This window comes from Buteo buteo, chromosome 4 (assembly GCF_964188355.1).
Source record: "Buteo buteo chromosome 4, bButBut1.hap1.1, whole genome shotgun sequence".
Lineage (NCBI taxonomy): Eukaryota > Metazoa > Chordata > Aves > Accipitriformes > Accipitridae > Buteo > Buteo buteo.
Window position 1 is genome coordinate 3,828,934 of NC_134174.1, and position 21,791 is coordinate 3,850,724.

The window sequence follows — 21,791 nt, forward strand, 5'->3', positions numbered from 1 at the left end:
TAATACACAATACTCACCAAGAGTGGTGAAATCCGAGCCAGACTTAAATAATGCTGAGGCAAGAAGCTGAAACTGCAGAAGAGGAGGTAGAGGGACAAAGAAAGAAGAAAAACAGTATTATTAATTGCACAGGAAAAAAACCCAAAAGATTCACAGAAGTCCAAGTGGCTTTAGAGTTGCTGGGTTTTCTTTGCACAATCCTTAGAAGTACTGTGCCATACACACGAATAACAACGGCAGACACTTTCATGTGAACAATACAATTTGTCACCTTGGCAGAGCAAGTTGGATGATTTTTCCTAGAATTAGAGGAGCATTGATGCAATTAAAGGTACTTGACTGGGAGCCCTAAACCCTATTTTTTATATATATACTCTTTTGCCTCTCTGGCAGATATCGCAGTGCAGAAGGTATAGCCTCTTCCACACAACATTCCCAAGGAAGAACGTGGTACAGTCTCAGCAAGCAACGATTAGATGGCATGAAAACAGGGTAGCTGCTACAGTGCAACATGAACTTCTTGAACACAGAGAAAGCTTTAAATGGCAGCAACCTTTCTGAAGTACCAGAGAAGCTCGTATCACAAGTTTAAGGGAACGTCTTTTTAACAAAACAAACCAAAATTCTTTGCTTGGGAAACATCAGAATCATGAGTAAGAACGTTTTAAGTAACACGTTCATGGTTTTATTCTCCCTTAATGTCTTACTGAGACAGTGAACACAGTATCTTCTTCTGCCTCCGGCTGCTGTTTTCAGTTACCCACTTGTAGCAAAGCTTACTGCTTTTGTCATGTTTCCTTAAAGAATTAGCCGATTCCTTAAAGGCTTGTAATCTTTTGTCTCCTGTCTGTGTCTTTACAGCACACAGCCCGAAGGAAAGAAGGGGGGGGGGGGGAACAGAAGAGAAGCAAATCTGTTCAGGGAAGGAGTGGGAAGAACAGCCAGGAATTACATATCCATCAGTTTAATTTCAATTTCAAGAAAAAATGGGAACACAGACAATTTGCAGGCATCTAGGAGCAGAGAAGGTGACAAGTAGCAGCCAATGTCGATTTGGCAACAAGTTGTATCACATCAATCTGATTTCTTCTACAACAAGGCAGCAGGCCCTATGGATCAGACTTGGCAATAGACATTGTCCATTTTGACTTTCATAGGACTTCTGATGCTTTTATATGATATTTAAGGCAAATTATTGGGGCATCCCCTAGATTAAGCTAACAGGGAATGGCAAATAGGTCAAATAACTTTACTGTGGGTAACCGTCAATGGTTTGACATCAAAACGGAGCCATGAATCAGAAGTGATTCATCTGTGCCCCAGGGTCAGCATAATTCTGGGTTTTACAGTGATAACCTGCTTGACAGAACAAGAGGCGTTCACTGAGTCCACAGACCTTACACCACACTCAGACAGACTGCCAGCATGGTAGCAGACACGCTTCAGACTGTATCCATTTCATCCAGCTTATAATGATGGATCAAGGTGCAATTCACTAGGGCCAAGTGCAAATCAACATAAACAGGAGAAATCAGCTATACAAAACAGGTTGGGATACACAGGCTCTGTGAAAATGCATTTAGGATTTGTAATAGATCAGTATCACCCTATTGCAAGAATGACAAATGTATAGAAAATGCATGCAAAGGAGTAGGATCTTCAAATAAATCAAGTACTCCTGTTATCAAGGCTCGTAGGTCTTATCCACAGTAAGGCAACCACTTCTGGATGCCCTATATCAATTAGCAACATATGAGGAAAGCACTAGAAAAAAAATCAAGTGATCTGAAAAATCAAGCTCTATAAAAGTTCAAAGGAGTCAGGGTTGCAGAGCTTCCACAGAAGAAAGTCCCAAGGACAAAACTGCAAAAAGTCACAAATGTAAAAGGCCGCTACAAAAATGTAAATCTACAACTAAGTGCAAGAAGCCACAGAAACACTTCATCAAGATCAGTTTCAACATTTCATCAGGAAAAAACCAGTCTAAAATAGGGACAGTAGCACGCCAGATTAAGTTTGCATCTTTTGGGGATGCTAACACATGAAGCTAGCACTGTAGGTATTTAAGAACAGGTTAGAAAGGTACAGGATTGACAAACTGTAGAACAGGGGGAAGCTGTTGATTTAAGCACCCTCTTCAGTGCAAGGTCTGGTTACATGAAATCAAAAGGGATTGCAATGCTACACGTGTATTTCACTGCTAGCGTAACTTGTAAGAGTTGCTTGGCTCCGAATCAGCAACGCACTTCAACAGATGCCCAGCATAAATAGCTCCAAAAAGTTCCAATAAAACCAGTGGCTAAATCTGTGCTGCTTCTGATAGCAAACGCCATGTCCTGGCCATCTTTCCCTCCTACACAATTGCTTTACGGGCCTGCTGCCAACTGCCTGGTAGCACGTGAAGCTGGCTATGCCGGGACAAAGCGGACGCCACATGCTTCGAGGGGTTCCCTTGCCTCCCCCAGCAACGCCAGCAGCCATCCTGCTGCAAACAGAAAGCAAGCCGTGCTTGAGGTTGGGTCTCAGGATGCCCAACCAAGAGACCATATAAGCAGGATCCAGCTAGAATCTCGCTGAACTGAGACCAAATATTTGTTTAAAAGACACTCTGCCAAGTATTCCGGCCTCATCTGCCCTAGGCACGATGGATTTTCAGCTAGGAGTTTCTTTCCAGCTTTGTGGGGAAGGAGCATCTTGTCTCCTTCTTCACTGATGACACTGCACTTCGGTTAACCTTGGGGTTTGTTGTTTGTCCGGAAAATTTATGTATCATCTCACACTTAAAAAGCACTTTCTGATAGAAAAGTAAAGCACGTAAGTTAAGAACATCAGTTTTGGACAGCACTGAGCCTAACCTGGTTCACTCTACATTTGCATTACAATGCCAGCTAACAGTAATGTTCTCCCAAAGTACCCCTACTTTTTTGTCCAATCCATAGAAAGGTTACTGCTTACTCAAGACCACGTTTCCTACATACCATTCACAGCGTATATCCAATACAGTGTTTTCTTCATGAAGTTTAAACTCTTCTCTAAAGAAGGAATTAACTTCTTCAGTTTTTTCTATCATATTGTTATCATAACAGACAGCACTTCAAACTGATTAATTTTGGGTCCCCTATTTGAAACTACCAGAACCTGATTTTTTCAAAATACATAGTATTATGCAGCACCTTCTGAATTCACTTGCAGCCAGAAGAGCAAAGCCCTCAAGGAAATCACACCTCAGCTCTCTCCCAACAGGCACCAGAATGAAAGACCCAATTAATGACCACCTACGAAAAAAGATTTGCTTAACGTCACACAGCAACTGTGTTACAAAGGCAGGACCAGAATTCAATTACCCAGCAGAAGCGTCCAATGCTTTAATCACACCACCTCCCACTTCCTTCTGACAATCCCTCTGGCTCACTGGCTTCATCCATTCCAAATTAAGCGTCCATTCAAAAGACAACAGTTCTCTTCATTACACAACTAGCTTTTCTCTCAGAGATCCAACCCTCCTTCTGAACTGAGGCAGGGGTTCCTCAGAGATAAATGTATACGGTTAACCAACATGAAGCTATATTAGTTACATATCTGGTGCATTAGTTATATAATCTAATATAATCAACCACATTCAGAGAGAGGCCAAATTAAGACTACATAGGTAATATTAATTCTGGCATTTTCCATCTTATGACCTTCATGTTTCCAACATTACTGTGTTTTTATCAGTTATGTGTGATTTATCTACATTTCTACCTACAGCAAAAAAGCAATTCTGCCCCGTGGCAGCCAATGCAAGTTTTAGTATATTTACTGCACGATTCTGCCTTTTGCACAAATGAAATGGTTAACTCTAAGGGGGAATAAGTAACTCCTTTTTGGGATACCCAGCTGGTTGTGTGAATCAGGCATAATTCCTCCTCTGTAATGTCTATATGGCGAGTGCTCGGATCACAGTGTAAAACAGTTTCTCAGCTTTGACCAGTTGTGTTGGGATGGTGCCTCTCGTAGTGTAGGCTCAAAGCAGCAAAAGAGAGGCTCAAATTCTTTGAGGACAGAGCCATCACTAGCTGAAGTTGGGAAGGCTGAAAGCTGTTTTTGTAAAGGCTCCTTGGCTCCAAAGCCTCTGCTCCTGCAGCACTCAGACTCTGAAGCTTTACACACACAAAAAAAAAAAACCTCACAGCAGGACACGAAGAAGAGAAGCATGCTTTTCTTAGCTCCTTCCTTGAACTATTTTTCCCATTTGGGCTTCAACTTTCCCAGAAATATCAGTCTAATGCAGACTCAAACAATACTTCGGGGCCCCGCTGGCTTCATCTGGCAAATTTATTAAAGACAAGGTCTTAGGAATGGAAAGTATGAAGCAGCCTTGAACAGGGGCCTCCAGCCTCAGTCTACAACTAGTCAGGCCTCAAACTGGCCTCCAGGTTCTTGCTCTTTCTTCTACCATGCTCCAAGAAAAACATACTTCCAAGTTTTACTTGCACTTTGTACCTGTTTTATACAGAGATCACAGGATTGAGCTTCACCAGGAGTTGAATCTCAATCTCAACATACAAAGTCATCTTACTCCCCTTTACTTGGACAGCACTGGGCACTTTTTATATCATCTTTATTTCTTCCATAGCCCACTAAGCAGCAGCCAAGTTCTGGGTATGTTACTCCAGTGTTCAAGGAACACCACCTTTAGCCTTGTATGTGATCTACTGATGTTTCTGTGCTCTAATAGCACCTGTTTTTTTCCTTGACACAAATACAAAACTTAGAATTCATTTTGATCTTCTACCTTGACCATCCTTTTATCTTTAAAAGCCTCTAGCTGTAAACTACCACCAGATGCACATCTGTGTGTATATGAAATAGAAGAACATCCATGCCACCAGAAAATTTTACACCAACAAATGCCAGTCTTTTACACAACCTCAACCTCTGCATGAACTAGAACACACAAACTTCCATGTGCTCTGGGGATCTATCCTCCTTTACATACAATGTCAGAGCTATTAATCGACAGCCAGTAAAAAAAAGATTCACTGACCAGAGAACACTGAACTAACTGAAGAGTTTTAAGCTATTTCAAGCAGAATCACAGTTAAAGAGAACTGAATCTGCACTTATGGGGAACAGCAGAGACAGAGCTGGCATATAGCCTGTGGCTACTATAGCACGCACCCATGCAATACCTGTTACTTGCACGCATCTACTTCACTTTAGAATAATAAAAAAGGAAGTAAAACTATAATCCTATTAACATCCTTAAAATTCACAACAAAGGAACAAAAGTCTGGGGCTATGTTTCTACTATCAATCATTCATGCTACTTTAAACAAAATTGGTTACTAACACCAAAGTTTCAAGAACAGTCTGTTTATTTTCTTTGGCATCCAACTCAAAACAGCTGAAGAGACTTGCCTAAGTTAGAAGAAATTACTTCTATTACAAAGCCAGTAAGCCTTACCCCAAAGTGAAATTCTACTTGTAATATTAGATAACACTACCCATATCTCAATCCATAAAACATGAAACCATATAGACCAGTCTCCAAGAGAACTGTAGCACGAAGCTGGGGATAAACTTATTCAGCTTGGTCCTTCTCAAATTTAGCAGTTGCCCTAGAGATAGAGAAACGAACAGGCAGAAACCAATTCCCTTAACGTCTGCCACACTAAGAAGCCGTACAACATTCAATCACTGTAGCCAGCACGAAGCAAGCCAATCAGATATATAGCCTTTGATATTAATTAAGACGATCTCAACTACAAATATAGACAGAATATGTAGGTGTCTGGGCTGAGATACACAAACTGGTGCTTGAAATTTGATACAAAATCCAAAGAGCCTGCGTCAGTCCTTTGGAAAGCACAAGAGCAATCTGAAGATGTAATGCCAGAGCAAAAAGCCAACTCAATGTGATAACCGGAAGGTAAATTGACGTCAACTGGAAATACACCCGGTCAGTACCAGCCCAGTAGCTGGCTCTATGCCATATAGCTGGCAGATCTGCTGCAGCATAAAAAGCTTTGGAAGTTAAAGCTTTTTGACCAGCACAATTTAAACAAAAACAAAACAAACAAACAAAAAAACCCAAACCAAACCACAAACAAGTAAAAAAAAAGAAAAACAACAACAACAACAAAAAAAAACCCAAACCACCACCAAAACCCAAACAAAAAAGCCTCCCAGAAATTGTTAAATGATTTTAGGAGACCACTGGAACAGAAGCTTGAATTCTGCTGAATGGTGTCCGTTGATCAGATGGACCAGCATGATGGACAGAAGCTATTGAATTTTGTTCAGATCGGGCATTAGGCCTGCAGAGAAAGGATTCACAACATATTCACTCAGCTGGACTGAGCTACCTAAGCTCACATGCTACATCATTAGTGTGCAGAACACTAGTACGCTCTACGAAAAGGGATGATTTTTTTTAAAAAATTTTTATTCTATTTCTATCTTGTATGATAAAGCTACTACTTTTCCCCAAAAATCTGAGAAGAGCCCATGCAGTCAGGTAAATTCTTCATTATTACAAGGTGGACAAGTGAAATACTACACCCTGAACTGGGAAAATCAAATGTAGACTATTAAAGGATTTCCTATGCCAGATGTGGACAATGGGCAGCTTTTATGGCAGTTCCTTTGGTCTGCTAGTGACAGTAGCCAGCATGAACTAAAAGGAGAGGCGCTTGCTGATTTCACCACAAATGTTTTCTGTTCAGGCAATAAAAAGGCACAGGCAGTCATGAGATGCAAGATCTCTCCAGGAGTAACTGGCCAAAATGAGACATGGCCTTCAGAGGCATGATGGGGCTACCAGCACACAGGTACGACATGAAGAAAAAGGGAGATCAGAGAACACAGGACATGGTCTTATGGCGGGTGGGAGGGAGAAGAACAGGAGAAGAGAGCATCAGAATGGTTGTTGTATGTTATAGGTTATTACAGGTTCAAATAGGAAGAGGAAAGTGCTACCACACTGGGAAGATGGGGCATAATTGGGCTGAGCTCCCTTGATGCATGCTGCATGGGGGGAAAAAAAAATTATCTCCTTTTCTGGCTGAAGAAAATCAGCATAATCTATTATTTGTCTTTCCTATGCTAAAATGGCTAGAAAGGATGTGAAATTACTTGATATGGAACAATTTAAATGAGAAACCATCTAACAGAAACCTTACAGGCACAGCACTTAAATGTTTTACTGGATCAGATGTTTATAAATGCTAACCAGAATTTGACAAATGTGATCACTTCCAAGATCCCAATATGAGTAAATATTTTTTCCTTGATTCTTCTAACCCTACAATTCTATACTGTGCATATGCAAGAAACATGTTCTCCCCCAAAAGCTTCTAGTGCCTGTATAATGATCTTTTCTTTATGTACAGCAACAAGTTAAAACCACCAGATCAAGTGATTTAATCCAGAGACTCAGCCTGGAGTAAAAGCACCCATTCTCCTATTGCAATTTTATAAAAGAAGCTGTCGAATCACCTCCAAAGTCATTAAGGGAAGAAGAGAGTAAGAACCATGGCCTCCTCTTCCTCATTCCATAGCTGGCTGCCCCAAGTTCCATGTGGAAACTAATGGCAGAGTCAAATCGACCACCTTATCTGACACTTTTCACTATTTCTTTAAGCCTTTTTGTAAAGCGACACATACTGCAGTAATGGAATCAAAACAGGAAATGGGAACAAATTTCTGGAACAAATAAAAGAACATGCCTACTGGATAATATTTAAAAGGCAGAGGAAATAAGATTTTAAGGTTAGCAAGCAATGTATATATACAATCTACTTGCAGAAATACTTATCATCTAGAGAAAAATCTCTTGCCCTCCCCCAGAGCTACTTAATATTGACAAGTCAAAAGGCAGAGTGAGTAAGAGTTTCTATTCACTTTCTACCACACAAGCAACTACAGACTCGTGACATTTCAGAGAGTTTACATTTCAATTAAAGCTCCCAAAATACACACCAGTATGTTGGAATTAAAACAAAGGCCTAGTCTTCACTATTATGAGTACAAAAGCTATTCTACAACTGCAGTTCCAGATAAAATGACTGCTTCTAAAGCAGTATGATCTTTAGAGCGGAGAAATACATGATATAGCAAAGTGTCATGAACCTGTAGAGCTTTTTCAAACTGAATAAAAACAAGGCTTAAGAGGCTCAAAACTCCACATGAGAACACAGTTTACATTTTTTTATAACTAAGACAAGGATCGGTCATCATTACCTCTTTTGTCTCCTCAGGGTCCGAGTGATCCACGGTTACATACAAATCATTCTGCAAGTACTTCAGTGCACTAAGAGGGTCAGTCTGAGCTTTTTCTTCAAATCTGCAAAGAGAAAGAAAATTTGAGCACAGCCATTTCCTTCAGGACTAAGTACTACTATTTCTACAAAGAGCAAAACCCATCTAACAAAACCTTCAGCCCAGTATTACCAAACAATGTTAATGGCAGCTCAGCCTCCTACTGGCAGCAGTACACGCTTTCAAGCCAGACTGAAACACAGAGGAGAATTTTGGGGCGGTGTAAGGGAGTTACAAGGGCAAAGTATTACACTCTTACTAAAAATATTCAAAAGCATATGTACAATAACGTCTTAATACATAAATATAAAACACTTAGTACAGTTCGTTTTCCACAAATAAAGTAAGGTATGAGTAGCACCTCATGTGAGGAGCACAGTTCAGACACAGGCAAGCCTTCAGCACTTCAGTCCCAGGGATATTTACATTCCTGACTGTGCAGAAGTGCAACTAAAAGTACAGGGATGGATAACGCTCCCCGCTTCTGCCAGACAACGGAAAAAGGGACGACAGGGGTGAAACCCCCTAGATTCAATGAATACTGCACCTTAATATCCCACCTTCGGAAAGAGTACATGTACGTAAAAATCCTGTGCACTACCACCATTATTTTCTCATTTTCTTTTAATGAACAGAAACTGTAACTTCTGTGAATTCCCTGAAGAAGTTAATATAGCTCTCAGAAAATGACTCTAGGCTCAGCACCATCAGTGAGCAAAGCTACTTCCCTGCAGCACTGAGTTGGATGCATAAGCCTAGAAAAGGTGAGGTTTAAATTACCTATCTTTTTCTCCTATCACCTATCTGCCAAGTGGAGTATCGCACTCTGTTTGTTGCCTTCTCCATCACCAATACACAGTATTAAGCCTTCCCAGGAAAACAGACAATTCTGGATCCTTCCAGAGATGAGGACCCTACTTAACTGCGCCTTGTATCAACTGCCTTACAGGAACACATCACATTTTATTCATAATATATTTCAGTTACTTTTAACAGAGTATAGCTTGTCAAACTGAAAGAAGTCACACTGAATAGATTTAATCACATTGTTATTTTTATTTGGGTCATCAACTTGGCTATTTATACAGTAGTGGAGATGTGTAGCCCAAATTTTGAAATTGTCTAAAGATGCAGGTCATTTAGCCAGTGTATGGAGCACTAAGACTATGTCTATTACCTGATGAACATGACATTTGGGTATTTAAGCATGATTTCTTCCAAACATTCACATAGATATTCTTAAGATGATATTGCCATGGTCCAGGAGAGCTGAAGGACCTGAAATAAGTGGAACCACTAACACCTTGCTCTTCTACGCCTACCCAGCTTAGTTCCACTATGGCTGACTGGTAATAAACAAGCTAATTGGCCAAACAGGACTCCAGCTGATGCAGTGGATTCACTGCGTATGCAAGCCAAGTACCTGTTCTGGTACCTAGAGCTTGATGGAATGCAGGTAGCAGGCAGCCAAGTGACTCTGCAGCAGTTCAGCTCCGGCCCCGAGAGGCACACGAACTCGAGAGGCAAAGCACCCATCATACCAGTCCCTGGCTGGTCATGTTTGGCTCCCTCATATGGACCCCAATAAATGGGAGCATGGTGCATAAACCCCAAACTTCTGCCAGACAATATGCAGCAACATTTCCTTTGAGTGCAGTTTAAGCAAGTAAAAACAAGTAATCCAGAGCTGTCTCTGGAGGCTGTACAGCTGCATTTGCATACAACCACATGTGGGTTTAATAAACCTCCCAGATTACTGGGCAAGACCTTTATTCATTCTTGTAGGTATTCACATCTATTGCGTGGCTAACGCGCAGAAGGCCTCATCCAGCCACAGTGATTATGAGTTGAGTATAGCAATTTGCTTACTGCCTCAGAAGTAAAACACCATCAGTAAAAACTGACCTCCAACTCTTGGCAGAACCTGATAACAAAGTATTCTCACCAAGAATGCAGAAAGAGCTATTTATTGGCTTCAAATAATTTGCTGGGTCTTGAAAGGCTGTCTCGCTGCTGCAATTTCTTGCCTAAGGCAACACCATAAGCTTGATTTTGAAAAGCTGTTGCCCTAAATAGCACATATAAAGCAGCTCTGAAGTATCCAGAGTGCAAGAAGCATCACAGTGTAGCTGAATTCTGCATAAGTGAGATCTTTCAAGTGATTCTGCATGAGAAACTCTGATGACCTCACCACGGTTGAGCCTCAGATGTGCAAAGGCATCCAGCCCCCAGACTTCATTAGCATCCTTCAGAGCTGTTACTATCTCCTAGCACAGTGTTTCAGAAACATTCTCCATTTCCTTGGGAGGTGACAGTACCAAAACACATGTTGATGAACAGCAGAGTGAAAAGGGAATCTAAAAATTCCCCACAACTCCCCACACAACAGCCAGATTTTTCTAGTTTTAGAATAACACGGTAAAACCAGAATGAAGTTAATTTTGTAGTTTAGCCCTGCCCCACTGCTTTTTATTTTTAATTTTTAAAAAAATATGTTAATAATAATCAAGAAACCTGAAGATGATCACACAATCAATGAAGTGACATCTGCCAAAAATTTACAAAATATTCAAGTTTTAGCAACTTAAAAAAAAACCCAAAATAAAAAACAACCCCTCCCCCCCCCAAAAAAAACCCACAACAAACCACCAAACACATTGGAAAAGAAAATTGCAAAACACCTTTTGTTTCTATACCTGTGCTTTCTTATGAGGTATTTGCAGTGTCTTAGCAGGTATTCCTTTGAAGGTCGACAGAGCTTCAGAGACCAGAAATCGTCTAATCTCATCTTTGGAGAGCAAGACTTACCAGGATTCCCTCCAAATAAATAATGAACCTAAGCAAATCAGAGGCAGATCAAAAAGTTGATTGTTTGTGTACATCCATTAAACAAAGACTATTTACTATGTCAGCATCGTCGTAGAGATTTATTCTGGAGGGAGAAAACTGCCTTTTAGACAAGCTGCTCCATCTTATTATTAGCCTTACTTTGTCCCCTAGGAGATGAAGAAAGTTCTCTTAAACTGCTTACATTTTAAAATAAAAAAAGCTGCACTGTTAGCACCTCCCTCTAGCAGATTCCTGAGACATTTATAAGCATCCACAAAACATGCCATCTCTTTCTTTAGAAAAAAACCTATGAGCGTGATAAATCCTTAAGCATCTAAAACATGAGCAGAAAAGAAGGATCTGATCCAAGTCTTTTTGCCCAGTTCAAAATACTTGATGCAAACAATACTTAAACTGATAGATTACCAACCTCTTCTCCAATCTTGTCCTCAAAGACTCAAATTCTCGTTGTCACAAGAGACTAAATTAAGGAACTTGTATTAAGCTTTTCTTTAATTTGGGGATGAGCAGATTACACCCATATAATTGAGAGATGACTCCACCAATCATGCATTTTCTTTGAAGAAGAAACATTTATGCTTGTTAGGAAGACTCAGAAAAAAGGGACTTTGTAGACTAATGCTCTGGTTCTGGTCAGAGCACTGTTGGTGAAGCTGCACTACTAAAGCACCACAGTTCCAACAAGCAGCCTTTGCCTTGAGTCAGCGAAGACCATTATCTTCCCCAAAGACAAGGTTCCACTGACAGAGTGAGTGGGAAGTCCTAAAGATGCTCCAAGTGACAACAAGCCCAGTCTAGCATAATCTTGGGAGATGACCAGCAGGCCTGTGTCCCCACATGTCCCATAAACTCTACAGAGCCTTCATCTGACTTGCAGGGAAAAATATTTCCATGGTCTCTAGAAGGGCAGATTTGTCTTGCCTCAATACAGCAGTCTAGCTGCAAGACACTCAATACACTACATGGGCAGAAAGGAAAAAGCTAACTGAATAAAGAGTAAAACAAAAAAGCCAAAACTGTAATGTTAGGAAGAACTGAGGAAGAAAACACCAAACTTATCTAGAATCAGAAGTCGCAACCATTACTGTGATTGTCTTCAAAAAAGATTCTAGCAATCCTGAGATGCCAATCATGGACATACTAAATATACCTGTACGTAAAATCTATTTTTGCTCACAATAGCTGAAATGAAGTAGTCTAACAGCCATTCTGATAGTTTCAGGATACAACACCTTTGAAATGCGAGGCTAGATTTATGGAGAAAGGCAAATCTCAAGAAAAGTGGAAGTGTTAAAAAAGGACTGTTTATTTCTTCACTTTTTTATCTTTTCACATCATTTGGTATTTCAGACTCTGGACTGTTGATATTAAACATGCCACAAAGGGTCTTTAAATACTGAGGTTCAAGAAGTCCAACAGGCTACCTTTCTCTACAGCTTTAAAAATAATCACTCAAAACAATGTATTCTGCATCCCACTGATGTAGGCTCTCCTTATTTATATCAGAGGAGTTTAGAAAGGTCATTTGAACAGAGGTTTCTAAAAATAAGACTCTTCAAAACAAGCACATGAAATAGCTCTTCAGATAAAGCTGGGCAACTGCCATGACTTAGCAGCCTTCACAATAACTTATAAAACGCTACTCTCAATCTCAAGGTACCTTACACTCAGAAGTAAACCATTAAAGGCAGAACAGTATTCACAGTCTATCATTAAAGCTGGTGAAGACAACAAAAAATACAAGTTCTCCCTAGAGAAGTTGCACCTATTCCTCTTTAAAATCACCCTTATCACCAAACTTTTGGACTAATTGGGTTTCCCAAATTTGATTAACATCCCATGGAATGATAAGACTAAAATATATTTGTCTTTTTCAGTCCGGACTGTTTCAGACTAAAAAGAAGTTTTAGAAAAAGTTTATTGTAATTGCAAAATATCCGTGAAAGGTTAAGTAAGTGCGTCACAGTAATTTAAATTCATACGTTAATGAAGTTACGGTAACCTAATCCATGGTTTGTGCTTTATTGGTTAATATGCACAAAGTCCTAAATTTACTGAGCAGTCATGTACACTATAAACAATTTTAAGTCTACTTAAGCATGAATATGTCCATTAAAGTCAGATAGTGCTAAAGAATGACAGTTGCTTCTGACATGCAGGGCTAAGTAAGGCACCTCTGTTAGAGCAGATTCTTAACAATGATTAGTTCATTCAAACGCACTTTCTCCTAGAAATGTTGGTAACAATCTGTGACCATTTATTCACTAACAGGTTGTGAGATTAAGTCCCTGAGGATAATGAACGAAGCTTCAAGTATTCTCAAGCATTGAAACAGCTAGGAGCTAGCCACTTGACAACTTTGTAGAGATATAGTATATCCCATTGTCTGCATTTTGATTTCAACTAGGAGCTATCATGTCTACTTCACATTGACATAAAAAGTAGCTTAGCACCTTATTTCAAAAGATGATAGTAAGTTAAATGAAAGGTACCCACCATATTAACCCAAACATTAACACTATACAAAAAGCTATATTCTTTGTACCATCTTTGAAAAAGCAAGTACACCTTAAGAGCAGTAAGACTAAAAAAAAATCACCATATACGTATCTGGACCCTCATACCTTGTGCAACTCATCGTACACCAGTTGATGGGCAAACCTTGGGCAGGGCTCCTCTTCCTGAAGGCTTTTACCTGGATTCTCTTTTGCTGCTTGATCATTCTTATAGACACAAGACCTGAAATACAAGGCAGTAAGCAAGGATTAGTAGTACCTACAGGAAGGCTATAAGATACAAATGATGTCAATTTGAACTGCTTGGCATATAACACCAAAGATTTTCTTACTTCTCTATGTATTGTCCTATTCCCATTCTTAGCTTTACAAAGAAACCCATCCAACAATCAAGAGAACGTCATCTTGGCTGAACACAGTCCTCAATCACAAGACAAACAGGAAAAAAATTCTAGAAAATTTTACATCATGAGCTTTGGAAGTATCTTTAGATGTTGCACTATTTGCTAGCAGAATTGTCAGCATAATGCATTTTTCATTATGGAGAATACCATCTTGGACACAGTAGACTATAGCAAAGGTCACAGAATACAGCAAAGCTACTATTTCAATTACTGATTTCCAAGCAGACTTAAGTGATAACTGAAAATCTTTTTTTTAAAAACAACATTCACACCTTTCAAAGTGATTGGCCCCACATTAGACGAGACCTTGAGTACAAAATAACGCTGCCAGCTCTGGAAAGCGACAGTGGCAACCAGCTACCAAATACAATACAGCAAACAGTCGAGCAGATATTTCCTCAAAATACTGGATCTAGCAGCTACCTGAAGTACCACTGCATGCAGTCTGAAAAGAGCTAATAGATCTAGCATGAAGATTTCTCCACCACCGTTCATACAGCAGACCAGTTTCCTTAGTGCCTAATAACTAGTACCATGTACACTGCTATTAACAACTTACATTTGACTGAATTTTCTGCAGTGATGATGAAACCTGGTCTTGAACATTTCCTACAGGAAAAACTTCTTATAATGGCTTACCTCCCCTCATCCCCTCCACCTGCCTCCAATAAAGAAGTTCACATGATTTGCCTCCATTTGGCTTATTGCCATGGTGTCTCTAAAGACTATGGGAAAAAAAATGTGCCTCAAGGGAATTCAGTTGTCTTCAACTTTACCATTCCATGGTTATAAGAGGTTATAGAGTTACCTGGGAGACAGGATCGTGTAGGATTGCTTTCTAAAGAAAGTCATTGTAGATGCTAGAAATAGCACCTCTTTCATTGACTCACCAGCTGTTCCTCACAATGTCATAAATCCAGAAGGAATTCCTTACATTCTCTTCCCGCTTCTCCTTGTCTTTACTGAGCCCTGACAAGACATGGATTTCATTCAGTTCTGGATCAATGGTAGCCCTTTGAGTGAAACCTGTCATTGGAACTGACAAAAAAAAAAGTTACACACTGAAAACAACTGAGGACACAGGAAGGGATCCAAGCATCAGACAAATGCATTTCCCTCCCCCTGCAATTCAACAGATTTTCTAATATCTATGGTAAGCATGAGATTTCACATAACCACCTCTTCAGTATTCTGGGATAAATAGCATCTTAAAAAGAAGAAAATGGGTTATACTTAATTACTTTCACCTCTTCATCTTTCACATAAAACCAAGCCCAATGGACTGAGTGTCCCAAGCTGGTATTTTCTGTGACCTCTCCTGCACAGCGATCTCGTTATTTACCACAACTTAAAACTGAAATGGCACATCTCAAAACAGGAGGCATGCAGGAGTCGCCAAGCAAACAATTTGCTTCTTGCACATGCCCTCCAAAGCAGGGTGAGAGGGAGGAGAGGAAGAAACTTCATCCAGAGGCTGACTTCTTCCCTGCTAAGGACAAGTCCAATGCAAATTCTCTTCTTCCCTTCCTATTTGTGACTCATGGAAGCACAAAAAACATTCTGAGAGCTGCTGTTTCCTAGGAAAAGGTACGGACAGAGCTATCTGGGAGACAACCAGCTCAGAAATGAGGATTAAACTGCCTAAAGATAGAGCTAGATGACCCTTGCAGATATGAATAGAGTGACTTTGTAATCTCATCTGTAAAAGGAACCATTGATTCCAAAAAGCTTAATTGCAAAAGCTGAGAAACTCAAAAAAATTCAAGATGAACTCAAGATTACATAGCTCACAACCTTGCATTGCTTCCTTTAGGACAAAGATGTCAAGGAAGTTTTTTGTATATTCTAAATAGTTGTGGTATAATTACCAAGCTATTCTTCTGTTCCACCTTCAGATTTAGAAATATGGTGAAATACTGAGGATTCCAGCAGTTTTCATCATAATTCCCCGAAAAAAAGGTCAGCAAATTTGTTTGGCAGTCCTTTTTGTTTGTTGTATAATTCCCCATTTCCTGTTTCCCTAGGCAACCATCCTTCCAAAATGTATTTGTGAAGAGCACGTGATCTTTGTTTACAGACCCTGTTTGTCTCATTTCTCTTTCTGGGTCAGTTTACAAAGGCTGGTAAAGGTTCCTGGCCTTCGATCAAGATTTTGGCATGAAAAATTCTCAGAACTCTTGTATTTTGCAAATTCTTCCCTGCAATTAACTGCAAACCACACACACGGACTAGAAAACAAGCCCTACTCTAATAAATCATTTAATATTGCTGTTTAAGAACACACAAAATGGTATTTTGCAAGCCCATTCTGTAATAGGTTTTGGTCTCCTACTTCACTCTTCTCATTTGATAGGCCAAGAAAGTAATAAACATCAATTAAAAAATTCTGAGCAGCATTTGGTTTTCTACAGTTTAAGCCCCTACTGAAATGTTTAGCAAAGCCAAAAAAACCAAACATTTCTTAAAAAATAAAAAGATCAGATCAGTCACTCTCAGAGTCCTGCCGACAAAATCCTTGCTTATGGTTTTACGGAAAAGCAGGAGGCAGAGCCTTTGGAGCCCTCATCAGCATAAGCCTGCCTATTTTGACCTCCAATTTTGCCACAAAGTTTCAAAGGAAAATTAATCCAGTTTATAAGCAAATGGGTGGCAGAGCAGAGAACAAAAGCAGGGAACAATGCTGGCACAACAACAACTACATACCTTGTTTTAGCTACAGACCACAAGGAAGTTTTTAAATAAGACTAATGAGTACTGTGAAAGTCACCCAATAAGGAAATTGAGAACAAAGAGACAATTATAGACTAAATATTGTTAATTTTTGAAAAGTATCATGTAATGTGTTTGCTTGCATAGTCAAGGACTAAATCATTGACCCAAAAGTATTAAATTCAAGGCATATTTGAGACATGTCTGCCAGAAGAGCCATCTAAAGTTGATCAGCAATTCTAATGTACATGGAAAATGTCTTTGCAACCCTATCTGCTGCTTTGAACATTCAAGACCATGCCAAGTTTTTAGAAAAAAAGCATGCAAATCTTCAGAGCATTAATACCTCAGGCTCATTGAAATGAAAATTATTATAATCATGAGAAATAAGGTTGCTATATTACCATTGATACAGAAAGCATACAAAACTTGTCTATGGAAGTCCCATCCCTCCTCCTGAAGTGTTAAATAAATGAGTTTTGCGTCTAGTTTATGCTCAATTTCCTGAAGCTGAAATTATTTAAATAATGGGGGGAAAAGCCGCCAAAGTTCAGGGCCTCTTGGTTTTTTACTTGATAGTAAGAATAGGATTTATCCACAGCAACTGCAATCAAAACCAAATTCAGGTCAAGTAATTTCAGGCTTCCCTCAGTTGTAAATCAATCTTTTCTTCAGACTGTTTGAAATGCAGAATGTCTAGAAAAATAATATATCAAAAATATATATATATCCTACATTTAGTAAGGGCCTAAAATAAGGAACAACTTACATAAACTTTGACCTATCTAAACAACTGTGTAGAAACCATATTTAAGTAGTGCCTTGGGCTAGACAAAGTTGACATCTCATTTTTTTTGCAGAGGAAGACAGAACTAGAAAGTTAAATGTAATCGATTTAAAAAAAAAAAAACAAACCCACAAACCACAAGACAATACAAATTTGGTAAACAAGTCCCTGAAAATAAATATAAAATAAGGCAAGCTACTACACAGTAAGAGGGAGATGCCATGATATTTTAAACACAACAGAAACGACAAAAAGATGTTTACCAAGGAAGTCTGATCCTTGACAGAGCAAAAGGGCTACATAAAATCCTCACGACTGACAAACACTTCCACTAGGGGGTAAGAGAGCTTCATAATCTGCAAGTGCAGCGGACTTGCAGTAAATGCTGGATATAATTCAAATGATTGCGGTCAGCATATTAGAGAGGGACATGGGCTGTAAACTTGTGAAAAGTACTTGTGATATTTAGCTAACAAATTTAGCATATATTGGGAAGGAAATTTAATCCTCCATGGGAGACAGAATTGAACCTGTGACAGTAACTGATTGCTTAGGATATATTTTTTACATTTTAAAACTCAGAGTAAAAAGTCATGAACAAGGGGTGAGAATCAGACGCAGTAATGCCAGCGCACTGCAAGAACTATTATTTGCAATGTACTAGATCCAAGGGGTGCATAAAGTCCTAAGAATGGCTCCATGGAAGTTCCCTCACTCTTCCACTTCTTTGCATAAATGTAAATCAGCTTTGGAGCAAATCTCCACCAATTTCACACCATTCAGAGTGCCTCTCAAGCGCGGTGATCACTCAGGTCAGCTGTGGGCAGACAACTCAAAGGACGTAAGGCAGCAACTGAGGACTTAGCCCTGGTTGTTTTGAACACAGCACTGGCCTGTCGCTATGCGATATTAACTTGGCTCCTATGACAATGCATTACTGATTGAAGGGGAAAAGCTGTAGAGAGAAATTACTAAACATAATACAGTCCCAAAAAGTCTAGTAGATGGTGAATCCTTTTCTTGTGCCGCTCCATTTTTTTTTCCCCCTGTAATCTCATTAACCAGTACAGGGTAGAAGGACAGTAACTAATTGAGAACAAGAAGCCTGAATCCTCTCTCCAGAACTTAACATTTTCATTTATTTTTATATAGCAAAAATAAAAAGCTCATGGCCTCAATATTTGAAAACAATATTCAGCCACACAGGCCTTGAGTTAGCAGCTAGTTACATAAACAAGTAGAAATTCCTGAGAAAGCTTTGATAAGATGCTGCGTAACCCTGCACAATATAATTTCCATTTAAATGTAACACATTGGAAAAGCTTTTCTACAAAAGTGACACCTAATTGTGAAACAGAGGTGTTCTCACTACCACAGTCCCTACTTACTGGCATTTATTTGATCACAGTGATCACTTCAGCAAGCTGAATATTTTTTGGCTTGTATGTGCAAACAGCTAGTTATTTCAAGCACACTGTTAGCTGCTGCCAGTATCTAAGCAAGAAAACAGAGCTTTTACACAGAGGCAGAGTTTGCAAAGCAGTAAATCGGAGTTCACAGATGTGGTTCTCACAGTACTAAACAGAAGTTTGGAAATTAAGTCTCATCTCTCACATTCAAGGGTATGCTATAGCATGTTTTTAAACATGCTTTGAAACACAGCATTGGCAAAACAATTATATAAAACTTGTAGACTACAGACCACTTCTGAAGGATTTGTGTGAAGGATAATTAAGGGAAGCAAATTAATTGACAGCCTTTTAGTGCCACCTAAGTTATGAAACCCTCAGAACACATTACTCCTAATACCACTACAAGTGACTCGCAAGTATCGTCCCTCCTTGTGAAGCCTCGTGATGAAAAAACTGGAGGAAGCTAGATCACATGGATATTGTTGTTCACCAGAGCCTGGCACCTCCCCGACAGATTAATTTTTAAAAACCAATAGGTCAGCAAATTACTCCATACCACAACTTGTAATCCACATAAAACTGAAGCAGCACCTCGCACGAACTTTAATGGAGCAAACCTTGATGAGTGATAGAGATAGCATGCAGGCCAGCTGTTGACACAGCAAGATAATGATTATCCTCTTGGATTTTTCATGATGAGACTGCGTTTGGCAGTCAGCCAAGGAGCAGCTAAGACAACCATTTGAACAGTTCGGCTGTCATGTTGAAAAAGCAGTAACCCAATGTCCAGCGCTCGGTTCTCTCCCAAGCAACACGAGATTTTGGTAAAAACAAGTCAGTTAGTAAATCTGAATGGAATTCTGCTGCTACGTCATCTCTATAAAGCATCTGAGGATTAGGTGACTGCCTGCTCTCCTCCTCACCTTCACTGTCAGAGGAAAGTATTTTGAGATTGGTTCAGAGAAGCACCTCACGAGATGAAGAGCACATAAAGTCCCTCACTAAACAAAGTGCTTCCAAGGCAAGACATGTGCTGGGCACTGGCAAGGTAGACCTTAAACTGAACAAGGGCAAAACATGTCAGGTGTCACAAACAAGACAATCAAAATGAGATATTCAGACTGCTTGTCTGAGCTGGATCCTGGCCATGTTGAGCAAGCTGTGCTATCTGTTTTGATTAATGTTTTTCTGACATCGTCTTGTTTTAAATCAGGATTTCCTGGATGGGGCTGTGTTGCCTCTGTCCGTGGTACTTATCCATGAAATCTCCCGTCTGCCAGGTGCACAGCTCTGGATCTGGAATGAGCACCTGCCCCAGCAAGAGACATGGGATCTTCAATGGTAGCTAAAAAATATTTGCAGTTTGCCCATAAGAACTACTTCACCATTAAAAGGAGCCACAAGAACGTTTAACGCTTGTTATTATTCAGCTTTGGAAGTTACTCAATGCCAAGGGATCCAAGATGATCTTGATTCTCTTGCAGAAGGAAATTCTCCCCCTGACCGACAGCTCTGACACACCACCTGAGTCAGGGCCAAAAAGGATTATCACAGGAACCTTGACCACAAGTGTTCTCATTATCTCCCTCAGACCTGAAATGACTGCCTGTGATTAGTCATGGATTGTGTGCTAAGCAAGTCAGGCAAGCTGTCAGTACAGCCTTTTGAAGACATCTGATACTGGTGGCATCTCTAGACCATGTGTACACTTCAGAGATACCCTCTGGCATATGCATGTTGGGTTTGGGTTTTTTTGGTGGTGGTCATGTTGTTTGTGGGGTTTTTTTATAATTAATTAAAGCATACAACTACTCTAAAAAAGTTTGTTCGTCAACATACACATTTCTGCCTCTCCTCCAATCACGGGCTCCATTCAACTGTACTCACTTCCTCCAATTTGTACCACTACTGCCTTTCTTCACATCCAACTCATTATCACAGTTGCATTCTCTGCTCTTCTGTACCATTTTGTCCATTCTCTAGCTGAACTAACAAATTTCTTGCTCCTAACAGTTATCATGCACCATCCCTAATGGCCTAATTTCACTGCAGTGCCCTCCTTTAACAACTAAGAGAAAGCACCAGGTTTTTAGATGCAATGAGCTGGAGAAAGAACCCACGCTCACTGGCAAATGGCATTTGCCAGACATGAAGAGCTGCAAGGCTTACCCATGTTCAAAGCAGATCAAGTCAGGAGACATTTTTAGTAGGCAGAGCTGTGTGCAAACCCATCTTTTTTATAAATTGTACCTTGATCAAATTTGAACTTCTCCCAGAAATGAAAAAAACACATCTAAACTTGCTGAAATTATTGTTCTTTACTCCAAATTAAGAAAATTTAAGTGATACTTATCACCCAATATTCTCACACACATCAGCAATACAAGGAAGTGGTTCCAGGATCAAAGGCACAACTAAGAGCAAAGAAACACTGAACAGCATAAATATCTCATCCAGAAGATGAGAGCAGCAAAACCAGCCATCATTACCATAGTTTTCTAGCATTCTAGCATTGCAACAACTCTATATTACTGATAATTCTTAACTATCCATTTTACTACTTTTTTTTTTAAAGTCTTCTTACTCCTCTAACAAATTTTAAACAAATACACAATTAAGTTCTTTTAGGAAGGGTAAAAATCAAAATAGCTCAACTAAGAATAGAACTGAATGCCACATGCAAGCCAGGAACTAAAAGTAATCATGAGACTTTAAAGGAACATTTAGGTCAGGCATCCTCAACTTGACTCATCACACCGAGCAGCTTTAAACACAGCGACCAGTTAGGGAGTCACTTTGTTCATACAGA

At 39.6% G+C, this 21,791-nt stretch overlaps 1 protein-coding gene across 5 annotated transcripts in view; it reads right to left on the minus strand.

Annotated features, from left to right (window-relative positions):
* MKLN1 (muskelin 1) overlaps positions 1–21,791 on the minus strand; it is a 106,193-nt gene that overhangs the window by 11,207 nt on the left and 73,195 nt on the right. For all 5 annotated transcript variants that reach the window (XR_012649983.1, XM_075024597.1, XM_075024599.1 and 2 more), the window contains 5 exons: positions 14,965–15,112; positions 13,779–13,893; positions 11,001–11,140; positions 8,227–8,329; positions 18–72 (listed from right to left, as the gene is read on the minus strand). Coding sequence is in view for 4 of the 5 variants with exons in the window: in XM_075024597.1 (XP_074880698.1) it covers positions 18–72; positions 8,227–8,329; positions 11,001–11,140; positions 13,779–13,893; positions 14,965–15,112 (561 nt within the window). In the remaining variant the exon portion in view is untranslated. The remainder of the gene's footprint in view (positions 1–17; positions 73–8,226; positions 8,330–11,000; positions 11,141–13,778; positions 13,894–14,964; positions 15,113–21,791) is intronic.